Source organism: Strix aluco, chromosome 7 (assembly GCF_031877795.1).
Source record: "Strix aluco isolate bStrAlu1 chromosome 7, bStrAlu1.hap1, whole genome shotgun sequence".
Lineage (NCBI taxonomy): Eukaryota > Metazoa > Chordata > Aves > Strigiformes > Strigidae > Strix > Strix aluco.
Genome location: NC_133937.1, coordinates 1,126,928 through 1,140,677, shown reverse-complemented (window position 1 = coordinate 1,140,677; position 13,750 = coordinate 1,126,928). Strand labels below are relative to the sequence as shown.

General features: G+C 39.2%; 1 protein-coding gene across 2 annotated transcripts in view; it reads right to left on the bottom strand.

Annotated features, from left to right (window-relative positions):
• PRKG1 (protein kinase cGMP-dependent 1) overlaps positions 1 to 13,750 on the bottom strand; it is a 533,626-nt gene that overhangs the window by 196,143 nt on the left and 323,733 nt on the right. For both annotated transcript variants that reach the window (XM_074830170.1, XM_074830169.1), the window contains exon 4: positions 7,400 to 7,505. In XM_074830170.1, the coding sequence (XP_074686271.1) occupies positions 7,400 to 7,505 (106 nt within the window). The remainder of the gene's footprint in view (positions 1 to 7,399; positions 7,506 to 13,750) is intronic.

Genomic DNA, 13,750 nt, shown 5'->3' with positions numbered 1-13,750 from the left:
TATCTTAACCTGGCCTTCTCTCCACTGCAAGATGATATTTTGCTTGTTAAAGGTCAGAAGAAAATTGACAGTTTGATACCATGGCGCATCATTTCAGTTCTGCTTCAGTGCCTGCCTGTGCACCACGGCGCGGTGAAACCACCTCCTCACGCTCAGCCGCCTGCAAACAGAAACTTCCTTCGAGATATCCTCAAGTGTCCCCAGCACAAACTGAATTTAAAGCAATGTGGTAAAAAAACCAAGCAGACCAGACAGACAAGATTTGTGCAATTTCCAAAGCCAAAACATGGCTTTTTTTTCCACGCAGGGCTACTGCAATACCACAAAAACCTGTATCGCAGGCTGTCTGCAGCGTGAGCCGGGGAGATGTAAGCACCTTCTGAGAACTCCTGTGGGCACCCTGGATATCTTCGCTGTCTGCAGCCTTACACTCAGCTTTTCACAGAAAACTATCCCTGAATCCTTCCCATGCCTGCCCAAGGAAATACAACAGGCTTTTCCTTCTATCTTTAGGCTATCCCTAGCTTGCTTCCTGACGTATCATTTACTCTCTGATTTCCATCCCAGAGGCTGCCGCTGTGGTAACTCATTAACGCTTTTCCCCGCCGTGTCCACCTCAGCCGACCTCCTGGCTCCAACCTGCTGTTGGTCCTTCTTGCTTTTCCCCAGGGGGGCTCGGTGATCCTTGGCAGCCCATTAGCTGCACCCTGTTGACACATGCACAGATTCACAGCAGGTTGCATCAATTACAGCCTGGGATGTGGTTCTCTGTGTACTCCAGTTTGTCATTAACAGTGAGAAATCCAAGCTGAGCAATGCAAAGGTAGTGGTGGTATGTGTGGCTTTCTAAAATGTCTATTCTCCCTAATATTAGCTGTAACACATGATTTATCTAACCGAAATGCAGAAGATTTAACACATGATTTTATCTAACCAGACTTTAGAAGACTAAAGTTTCAGTCTTGCAAAGCCCTTCAAGTCATCTTAGTCTTCCTCACTAAATCTCCAGTGTAGCTCCTCTTGGCACGGTGAGTTTAACATGACCTTCAGAAAGGGCTAAGCTGTACTTTCATCTCATCTTAAAAAAATAAAAAAAATAAAAAAAAAAAAATGACAAAACAACTGAAAGGAACAGTATATACAAATCTTTTTTCATTTGTTGCATACAAGTATGAAATCATTCTTCATTTTCAGGATCAGTGAGGAGTCCTATAACACCACTAAACCTCCCAGCACTAATTGTGCTCAAAGTTGAGTTGATTTTCTGCTTGCTTGATGGTCCCTCTTGACTATCCTTTTGCTCACAATTATGAAAAAAGAATAATTTTAACCCTCACTGTGGACTCAAGGTGGCTGTAGACCTCAGCCAAGAATGAACTAGGTGGACATCTGCTCTGAAAGTCCCCACTGTTTCCAGGTGCCCTCTCCAAAGCCCTTCTTGTGATGTGGAAAGATTCTGTCCACTTATGCTTTCCAGCTAAAATTGCCACGTAATAGCCATGCTCTAGTGCAGATCAGTCATTCAGTCTTCCCTCTGGTAGCAGACCTGTGGGGTTCACTCAGCATGAGGCAATAGAAGGAACAGTGCATCTTCAGAGAGAAAGGAAGATATTACTTGACAGCTCTGCAAATTGGAGTAAAATTGTGGGTGGCATACGATCCGCCTTGCTTGAGTTATGCTAACAAGAAAGAGAGGGCTGAAAAATGTTATGTGTGAATGCTTCAGAAGAAAGAAACTATTTGGAGCTTTTCACAAACAGGAGTCAGAAAGCCAGCTCAGCTGCAAAGCAGTCAAATTATGTATCTATTACCTCTCCCTGGTTTTACTCTTTCCTGGGCTTCTTATTATGGTCAGTATGAGGCATGGTAGAGGAAGGTGAGCTGATTTCGAAGTAGTGTCATCTCATCTGCAGCGCTTGGGAGATGCGGCTTGGATGTTTCCAGCCTTTCTGGCTCCAGCAGATCATAATCTGGACATAAGCTTTCTTGTCACTGTATCAATAGCATAGCTCATGGACCACATGTTTATCTGGTGTTCATCAGCCTGAACAGCAACAGTGAAAGTAAAAGCAGAATTCTTGGTTTCCTCTGAGGTCAGATGGAACCTGATCATGACGTAACAGTCCAGCTAGTCCCCCCCAGAGACACTTCTTGAAGGGTCTCTGAAAATTTGGACATCCAAAGGTGGGTGATGGGCAGATCTTGTGGTTGTGAACACCCTTCAAGATGACACTCTTGGCCTCCAGAGTTCTGGACTGCACACCTATCCTAGTGGGGATGGCCCTCTCCATTTTGGTCTTGAGCAACATCTTGGGATGAAAAGGATGCCGATCCAGATGGGCTCTGAACCACTACATCTGTTCTTATATTTAGCTTTACATTAAGCATACATTTATTTGCCTTATAGAAATAATTTATCTTTTCCTCTGTCTCTGCTATCCCCTCTGTTCACTTTGTCTACGTTCCAGTGGTCCACAAAAGTTGTCTTCTTTAACCCAAAACTCATTTTGGAGATTTAGTCAGCTGAAACAATCTAAACGTGCATACTTCACCAACTCGCCATCGGTCTCTAACTCTCTTTTTTCAAAGTCTCTGCTCCCTTTGCATCACTCTCTTAATTTCTCTCCTACTTCTATCCACTATAATTTCACCCTAAGATGCACTTCAGGAAACATTTCATGTGAAACCGCAGGCAATCTTTCAAAGACACAGTCATTTAATAAGGCTTCACATATTTTTGTATTTGCTTTCCTCTCACTGACAAACAACTCACATGAAATGCAAAACCTTCACTCTAAAATCATCACACTACTCACATGAACCAATTTCAGTACGTGTCGCCACAATTAAATACCTGGCTACACACTAAAAACTTTACCAGCCTAATTCCCCATGCAGATAAGCCACAAGTATATAAACTCCCATTTCTTAGACATAACTAGCTCAGTTCTGCCATGTCTGCCCCGATCAAAACTTCCCACTTAAGCCAATTTGGAGTCAGATAAAACTGTCAAGGAGACTAAAGATCAAGCCCAAGCACTACAAAACGTCAAAGGCTGAAGAACAGGCATTTCTTCAGCCAGATGAAAGATTTTGACATGAAGTTAAAAGCTTGGGCTAACAAGATACTTTATTTTTCTTTCTATTAGCACAACTGAATTTTTATTTACAGGATTCAAGATTTGTGTGTGTATGTGTGAACTTTCTTTAAGTTTCCACTTCTAAAGCTAGGTCCTGCCTCCAAGGTGACACAGAGAATTCATCATTTGTTCTCCTGATCTGTTCCAGGGTCTTGGATGAATCAGAGTTTACACAGTGGGCCGGAACATAAGGCCTCTTTGTATGGAACATTTAGGAAGATTTTCTGTAAAAAAATACAATATTTACTCTTCCAAGGCATTCTGGTCTTTAAATTTCTATGATTTAGCAGGAAATTATACACTTGCCACAGCATAAGGCTTTTTCCCATCTTTTATTTCCTGGACAAATTTATTTTATAAATAGCTGTTTCCTTAACTGAAATATCCTGATCTTGCTTAAACAGAATTATTTTTAGTACAGGCTTGAGAGGGAAATCATTCTAATGTTGTAACAATGAACATTGCAGTGAAATGTACAGCTGATTTTAGCATAGCTGTAACCTCCACTGCAGAATGATGCTCTTCCTTTCTTGTATAAGGGCAAATATATTCAATGATAGACAGTACTAAGTTGGGTATAAACTAAAGAAATGTTCAGCAATAAAATATTGTGTGTCAACTTTTTACTGTTAGCTGCACTATGAACTAGCTTGAACTAGCATTTATTTAGCCACATAATGAGCTACTGAAAATTTGTGTTTCAAAGGGAATCATTGCTATGATTTGTCATTCAGTATATACACAGGGATCAAAAAATAGTCTGGATTTTTCATCCCTTACTTGAAGCAGGTGCTCCTAGGGAATTAGGCCATCTTTTGATCACTTCAAGGATCATCCGTTGACTTTACAAGCAACAGAAAGGGATACACAGACCAGTTCCTCCTAAATACTGTGAAAAAGAGAATGTTCATTTGCTCCTTACTCCAGTATATTGCAGTTGATTTATATAAGTCAGAAGAGTTATCTAAAGTTTTATAAGCCCATGAAAACTACATACTACTACTCCTTGGAGCAAACCTAGAGACAGCCTTCTGGCCCAGGACCTACTAGCAAAGTAGATCTGGATTTCCTGAACAGTAAATGTACTTTTTATGGTTTCCTTATGGTGTTCAGAAGAAAGGACTGGACTATACATGCTCTGGACATAAAAGGGTGAAACTAAGAAAATAGTAGCTGACCTGTGCCATCAATATGTTCCTTCTGTAGAAAAAAATGGGAAAACCACAATGCTGCCAGGAGGGGTGATATTTCCTATAATGACTACAAGGAGCTCCAGTGCTCAGACTGCACATATTTTCAGCCAGATGAATGAGGAGATATGAATACTCTCATTTCACCCCCAAAAGCCGCATTTCTTTTGCATTTTGTGAAGAGGTGGAAATATGTTATTGAAGAGAATGACCATTACATTACTGTGACTAATGACAAGATTAGACAGGGCAACTTCTTTAGAGCACTGCAAGCAGAAAATAATGCTTTCCATTCCCACTGACTTTTCTATGAACAGGTACCATTTAAACCTTTGTTTCTATTCCATTTGATTTCTTAACAAGAACGTTTTGATTCACTTATTATTTAGGAAAGAAAAAGTAGAACACAGAACGAGGTCAACAATTGACATAGTCCTTGTTTTCAAGATTTAACCTATTTTTTCCTCAGAAGGGATTTAGAAGGAAAACATCCTTAAATATTTAATTCATAAATGGAATTTAAGTTGAGCTTGAGATAGCTATTGATTCACAGAGCCCTGCTGGAAGACACAATGGGTAGATACCATTTTGTAATGACCTTCCTACAGCTATCTGCCCCATGCTACAGTTGTTGCGTAGGAAGAAATCTGTTCCTACATTCGAACTGTAAGATTTAAAGCAAAAAAAAAAAATTTGTTTGCCTTAGGACATTCTAATGAACGTTAATACACAGCTCGACATACTGTAATAGGCTGTGTACAAGAAGCTCAGACACAGAGTGAGAAAATGCTTCTCAGTTGCTTCCTCACACTATTTGCTGTAAAATTAAAGCTGGGCAGGCACTGTGGAACCTGTTTCTAAATTAATCTTGACAATCTTCTAGAAAATCTCTATTAAAGCTCAAAGCTTAAGAGCTTAATGTGTGCATAGTTTCTGCTTTAAAGGAGAGTCAGAGGCTCTAACCCACAGAACTGATCTTATATTAATTTTTGGGTTTCTTTCACCAATGTTTGTTAGCATTTGAATTTACGATTTTCTAAACCCTTTCAGTATGGCAACAGCTTGTGTTTTCTCTCCTGAGTTTGCTTGTTAATGTCCATAAACTGAGACACCTGGAAAAAGCTAGACTTTGATGACTACACTTTCATGTCATCTCTAAGCAGCAGAACATCTCCATGGAGCTCCTGGTTCTCTCTGGGGAAACACCTTGTCCTCATCAGAGGTTGTGCTACCTCACCAATTATTTTAGTTTCATTATTTTATTATTCTTAATTTTTATTTATGACTGTAAATAATCACAGGTGAAAGTCCTGGCTACAAGGAGAGGCCAGGAGGTGGGTTGTCAACCCAGCCAAGAACCAGTGTAATGAATTGGGCAGGTCTCTGCTCCCATGTCTAAGTGGCTAATGGTGCCTGAGCTTCAAGTAATTCCTCACCCATGGTCCTGGCTGAGCTGCGGTACAGCCACACTTGTGCCCAGGGTATCGATCCCATGGGATCACCTTCCTGGCTCCACTTGCCCTGCCCCACCCCTAAAGCCTTGCCTGGAGATCACAGGACTGTGGTCACCCCATGGGACAGCTCAATTTTGTGACTCCCCAGTAATACCATCACAGAGATTTATTTAGTATATATGTATTTATATATTATGCACATATATATATAAAATATATATTAAATAACAGCTATTTATATGCATTATTATTATATATTATTTTTTCTATGTAAGTCCCTTTTTCCTCCATTACTAACTGGAAAAAAGCTAATTTAAAGTTGAATTAATACAGGCTACTCCTTGAGTTTATATTACAGAATGCCCAAGTGAATGTAACGTGCATGTTTTTCCAATTTTAGAAGTCTTATGTTCGAAAACATAAAAAAGCATGTCAGAAACGAAACTAGATCAAGCACGTGATCTACTAGATTTACCATGGCATCCCCACATTAGGGAGAACTGTTTTCTGTCATCTGATATGGCTGCGTGGGATTAATTTTTCATCCAAAACATCCTTTTTAAGGCTGTGTATCATTACTCAGGTCACCAGTTTGCAAACTGTAAGATCTTCTAGGTCTTACAACAGCGCATCTCCCCCAAAAAATTCTCTTTGGAATGAAGAAGCAACTTCTGGAAATGAAGCAATAAATCGCTAAAACATTTCCCTATGTTGAAAATTAGTCAAATCCAAAATAAAAAAGAAAGAAATCTGGTACAACTTCTCCTTGGAGAGAGGTGGGGGAAAAGGAGCCCACATCTGAAGGATTTTGTGCATATTCCCATCCACCATCAACAGAAATCATCTCTCGGGTATAATTTTACCTCTCCCCGCTTCAACACAGCTAGAGGCTGTTGGTTTGGGAGGGAAATGATGCACAGGGAACATTTTGATCTGGGACAAGCCTGTTGTAGTGAAGCCTTCATAACAATGGGATTATTTACATTGATTTGGGTGATTTTTTTCCTCTAGGATTCAGTGACATTATGTTTCTATTTGGGATTGTTGGCATGAAACAGAGCTCATTCCTCACTGCTGTGGCACACTGGAATTATTGGGATACTAGACATTGCTTTGGTAAGGAGCATTTTTTCTTTCTTCTTACTCCTCCTCTAACCCATATTTTACTACAATCTACAGTTTTTGCTTCTTTAGAAACTTGCATTTTACCTCTAGAAGCACAAGGACACACTTTGAATGGACTTGCTTCTTTCTACAGTGGTTTACAAACCAGATTTTTCCCTAGGGAGAGCGTTTGTTCTTTTTTAAACAGGTATTTTCTTTAATAAGGTATGCTTCAAATAACTCATATTAAAGCTTTTTCTCTTACACCTCGGCTGTGTGACTCTTTGCCAATGAATAATTCCCAATGGGAATGAATCTAAACCACGGCAATAGTCCTCCTGGGGCTCGCCCTCCTTTCAGCTGGAGGATACGTCTTACAGATGGTTTAACAGGAAATAAAAAAAAAGAGAGATGAGAAGAAAACAAATCAAATACTGCACTCACAAAAAAAGTCAAAAGATGAGGACAGCAGTTTCACTGTATTTTCTGATAAAGTAAACAAGTGTCATACCTTTTTAAAAATTCCATATACTCAGTATGCTTGATGAGGCCTGTCCTCATCATTATTGTTTGAAAACATTGCCGATCAATAGCCCAAAGTTTCACATTTACGAGAGCTGGAAAAAAACAAGACAAGGGGAAAATGTAATTAGCAAAATGTCAAAATTTGAAAAACCTATTTTGAAATGCAGAGGAAAATGAATTAATTCATGAGAAAGCATGAAAATGGGTACACACTTCAAAAGAGCAACAAAAACTCATCTGCTGGACAATGGGCTACGCATACACTGAAATGATCTGAAATATTCTCAGTTTTAGCTGTAGTACATGAGCTTTTGGAAAGATAGCCTAAAAGCAACCATGAGATGGGAAGAAATCAATGCAGGCTGAAAGCAAGCAAGAAATAGGGGGTCAGTTCATTGTAACCTGGGACACATCATTGCCTATGACACTGAGTGATCTGGGGAAATTTTTAGCGCATTATCCTGTTTCCAAGACAGCAAAATTAATTAAGGTTTTATCTTACTCTCAAAGTAGATGACAAATTTCTCCTTGACCTCAAGAGATTTTCCAGAACCGAGTCCTGTTATATACTAAAAATTGAACACCTCCCGATTCTGAAGGCTTTGAGTAATTTTTTTCCAACTTTAGTTTTTAGGTCTCCGATAAATTCTAAGACTTCAGTGTTACACACCATACGCTACATCATATACTTCAGAAGAAAAGTCCCGTCGTACAACCAAGCATGACAGATTACCACTGCATAAAGTACAGATGCTTAAAGAAAACCGGATTATGTGAATTGGATGCACAGAACCTCAACTGGTCCAGATTTTCATCTTAAATGTGGATTAGACTTTTGCATCAACCATAAATGTTTGCATACATATAGTTTCCAATAGAGTTTCTTCTTAGAGAAACAGTTCAATTAAATCTAAAGACCTCTGAACTTGGTTTGGGGTTTTTTGGTTTTTTTTTTCCGGAGAGTAATTGCAATAAATTTCATCCCCATATCCCATTTCACTACAGGAAACAGAAATGCGCAAAATTACTTTCAATAAAATATTTACAAATATTATCACACATAAAAATCCAAGAAATGACTTTGCTTTTATTTGCTAGTCCTTTAGTTCACAAACATGCTGGTTAATGAGTTTTTATCCCTAACAGCACTTACAGGATGTAAAACCTTCAAAGTGCAAATTCAAATTTGTCTTCTCAAATTGCATTGCAGAAGTGATTGCATCACATCATTTAAAGCCTCTTCTCATTTTCAAGACAGAAATTCCTTTTTGAGAAGTGTTTTTAGCTTTATAATCAAACTGATGAGAAAGAATGACCTATATCTTTAGTATGAGAGATTTCTGTAAAAAAAAGTCTTTCACTATCTTTAGAGTGGAAGAGAAAATTAATGTCAATGGCATCTCTATTTTTCTTTTTTTTTACTGTCTTCTGCAAAATAGGTGTTTTAATTGATTTGTAGATGAACTCTATCCTAGAGGAAGAATGACTATTATTCAACAGGGTTGTGGGGAGGACCTTACTCAAAACAACGGTCTCCTGTTGTACTGGCAAATGATGATAAGGGTTGGTATCAATTCAATTAAAATTTAGAAAAATCCCAGTAAATTCACTAAAAGCAGGAAAATACTATCTTGTAAAGTAGGTGCTTTCTGTCTAGGTGAACAAATGTAGGTGATTTCAGCCAGCCTGGCCATTTCAGGATGGTTTGTATTCAGTGTAATGTACGATTGTTACACAAGGTGAAAAGGTGACTTGCTTGGTCATGAATGGCAAAAACACTGATAATGTAGTGAATATGAAAACAGTGATGAAATACAGGTCGGGGGTTTTTTTGGTTGGACTAAAACACCCAACAGCATCCCGGTGCCCTATCATGCACACATACCGTGAACACATCTTATTAGTTCATCAGAAGTATTTTTTCCAAAGTACAGCCATCCTTTAGAGTAAAATTCAAGTTTTCACCTATATTTAGTTCATACAGTCTTCATAACAAATGCATGACTATTAAGGTGACATCTCTAGTTGGGTAAGCTCAGACAATAACAAATACTTAAATTCACCTTTTTTTTTTCTATTGTCTCATGGAATTCTGAAAGACAGGGTATCCTTCCTATAAATAATTCTGTCTGCTGCTGCTTCCCAATGTATTTTATCGGATCCATCATCTTATGCAAACAAGTAGCTCTGAAAAATAAAAGGTTTCATCCCAGTACCGATCCTGGCCCGCTGGTCCTTAACGGACGTGATTGATCAGCACCTGGGATCAAATTCCTGTTGGAGTCCATGACAGTCCGTTAAGAGCGTGGCCTCAGAATAGCAGAGTCCCTTGGCCCGTCAGACACATTTATAAGCTCTATGTCATTATACCTTAAATCAGTGACTGATGGCAATGAGCTAACTCTTATTTTTCACATACGTAGTGAATGATGAAGGTACTCAGTGGATTTTCCTTCCCACAATGGGTTCAGATACAGCTGCAAAGATACTACCTATCTTCGAGGTTCACACGGGTACCATGGAGCCAGATAAGTGGCAAACATTTACTGATTCTCCTCTGCTCACCAGATGCTTTATGAAGCATTACATCGTACTTGATATCAATCCCCAAAGACCAGAAAGAGTCGCTGCTGCATGGCCCGTGCTAGGTATGTTTTCACGCCATCTCTTAATGCACTTAGGTAAACGGCAAATGCAATTTAGTACCTCTTGAGCAAAATGAAGATCCATATATTGCTGCTAAGAATTGTTCTGTAAAAAACAAATCTCCGCAGCTGGCAACCTTCATGGGAGCACAAGAACCAGAGGCTGACTTAGTGAGCCTAGAACAAGTCACATTCCTCTGGTACCCTCTAGTAACCCAAGTCATATATATACATACAACTATATTTATATATAAGACTATATACACAAAATTACATATATACACACATATATATGTAAGGCCTGGCCTTTCAAGGCCTGGCTGGATGAGGCTTTGAGCAACCTGGTCTAGTGGAAGGTGCCCCTGCCCATGGTAGGGGGGTTGGAACTACGTGATCTTTAAGGTCCCTTCCAACCCAAACCATTCTAGGATTCTATGATATACATTTTCCTATATAATGTATGTAATATTATATAAAATTTTATAGACATATTATATGCAATTATATATCATATTACGATATACTGTATAATGTATATTTTAATATATACATATGTATACCCTCTAATGATACACACCGCTGTGTACCAGCCCGCTCACAAGGACCATGCAGCTCAGAAAGAGTTAAGGGCAGACAATGCACTTCTGCACTGCTAATTATAATCACTATTCATACTTTATATTCACATTTATCCTGCCTAATGCTAAACAGATGTTTTAATAATGGCTAATTACAGTACAGCTTTAAATGTCAATAAGACCCTTATAATCAGGTGCGAGCATAACCTCCTGTGATGCTTAAAATCCTCTGTAAATGTGTTAGAGGTTTACTGAAGGAACAGTACAAATTCTGTAAGGTCTGACGATACTGACAACTTCAAAGAGAGATATTTATGAACGCCCAAGATGAAAAACATGTATATGAGATGTATACCACAAAGTCAATTCCGCTGTGAATCACTGAGTTATAACAGATACAGACAGAGGTGACGCAGAGATCTTGTCCGTCCCTCTGCAAAGAGAGTGTGTTGTATGTTGGAGGTAAAATTTTCTGTGAAGCATGATTTCAGTAGAATATCACATTCTCTGACTGCAAGAACTACAACCATAAAAAGATATGATAAATAACATTATGAAAACAGATGTGTGTACATATATCCTTAATGAGAGTTTCCTAAGACTACTCAATAATATAAAATATTATACTGAAATCAAATCAGCTAAACTGGAGTTATACTACAATTAAAGCTTATTGCCTCTTTTACACTTTTTCATACTAAAATGTTACAGCTGGGGTTTCGTTTTATCTTTCCAACAGCACATAACGCAATCACTGATCATCCTAGAAGCCACCAAGATTTTGGCTGGCATGCAAAAGAAGTAGCAACACTATAAAGCAACAATATGCATGCTCACAAACTAAGGTATATTATAAAATGTATATTGTCATGTACACTCCTCCTTCACTCTGAGGAACAGATAAAAGTAGGGATGCCAAGGACTGGGACCTCTAAATGACTGATTATATGCTATAGCTCTCCAGGTGAGGGTCTCAGATGATGTCAGGCATTCTGCAGTCATTGCAGAATATTTTAATTGTGAGTTAGAGATGAGCAATCCCATAAAAATAAGGATTTGATGTGACCTCCTAAGAAAGGCGCTAGATAATTAGAAAAACATGGCTAAAGCACTGAATGGTTAAACTAACCCCAGGTAAGGCACAGCTTCTTATGCTTTCCAGCAAGATTTCCTTTGAGAAATGGATTCATCTGAATCTGAAATTCCAGCTGAAAGTGATGCGGTGGTGCAAGGGCTGAAACCAAAGCAAAATGCTCCTGGATAAACAAGGGAAGAGCAGTGAGGGCTGAAGCAAAAGAATTGGGATTTCATGGGTCAAAACTGCACAGGAGTGGAGATATGATCATTAAAGTTTAAATTTGAAGTGTTCATCGTGGTCAGTACCGAATTTTTGATAACAAGTTGACTGAAATTATTTCTGTCAGTTGTTTCAGATTTGGACCCCTCTCCACATGAAAAGCACCGACTGAAGCAAATAAACAATTTCAATAAGCAATTTCAAACCTATGAAAATACATCCCATTTTAAACAGGTGAAAACACATCCCCAGGGCTATAGAGTCCCCAATACAGCCAAAAGCTTGGGTTATGTCCTGGCTGGTTTATCCACATCCACTGTCTCACTCATGTTCTGGGAGGTCTTTGAACATAAAGCAATGCAAGATAAAGGTATTTTCTCTGGTTGTAAAGGACCATATATGCATATCCTTCATGACACAGCACAAACTTGATGGATTCAGCAGCTCAGACCCTCTCTGAGTGTTTTCTCCCTGTCCAAGGCAGGCACAATTTCAGGGTGATGTAAAAGAGGAAAACTAAAAGCAGGTTTTTAGGTTGCAGCTGAGCCCGCAGATCTTCCCACCACCCGATGGGATTTTACCACCGGTCCGTGCAGCCACAGACCCCGGTGGGGCCACCCTGGTGCTCTGCACCACCGAGCTGGAGCCAGAGGGACACTGGGGAGGGTGGACAGGGACAGGAACAGGACACGGTGCTGAGGAGAGGAAGCCCAAGAAGGCTGCCGCCTTCTTGCTTGGCTTTGCACTCTTAAAAGACGTTTGCAACATCTTGGTTTTGATAAGTCTCCTTCTGAAACCACAGCACCATGTTTGAAACTGCAGTTTTTATCTGGTCTTTACTGTCTACACCGCTATGAATTACAGTATCATTTTGGTGTCAGTAGGGGTATAATACATACTTCCATAAAAATTAGAGTAAGTATTCAGATTTTCTCCATCTATTGCACTAAATAATAGGGACTATTCATCACTGATCCTCTCCAAGGCTTAATTATCTTAATTTTTAATACTGCTGTCATGTCTCCAGCTTGCTGAAGGACAAAGTTTTTGCTCTTTTGCTTCTTTTCTTCTTGTGGACCCAGCAGCTGAAAATCATGAACCTCAGGCTCAGATCTGAGCTACTCCTTTTCTCTGCATCACATGCAAAGGCAGTGAAACAGGGGAGGGGGAGGGAAATTGCAAAGTTTTAAGTGAAAAAAAGTATTTACAGAAGAGCAACTTATTATTATTTATATGTGTTATATATTACTATATGTTAATATACCTGGGGAAGTCCTCCAGGAGCAGTTGCTAAGATGCACCCAAAAATAAAGCATCATTTTGCATAGCATTATTGGAAAACCATCTTCCCAAGACAGATTTTAAGCATGGGTTCCTTTTGTGCAAAGCCAGATCAATTGCAAAATGTCCTTTTAACCACAGCCAGTGCAGCAAAGCTTTATCAGTAAAACATTAAAAGATGCTTTAAATCCTTAAAATCAGAGCAACCACCAGAATAGTGCCCAGATAGGTGCATTATTTCAAAATGAAATGCAATATTCATACGGCCTTGCAATCCTTTAGCATCTTTCCAAGTTTTTACATGCTCAGTGAAGCCTTTCCAAGTTTTTCAAGGATCACCGAGTGAATCATCCTCAGCTCAAGCACTCGCTGGTGGTGTTATCGGACCTGAAACTTTTTATTGCCTTGCATTGCAAGCCAGAATTCATCACCACGCTTTTGCTTTTAGGCTATTTTATTCAAATAACTGTTTGCTTATCTGCCCAGGAAAGCCTCAGGCAAAGGAGTAGCAGCACCTTCATGTCCTTTGGGCCTTT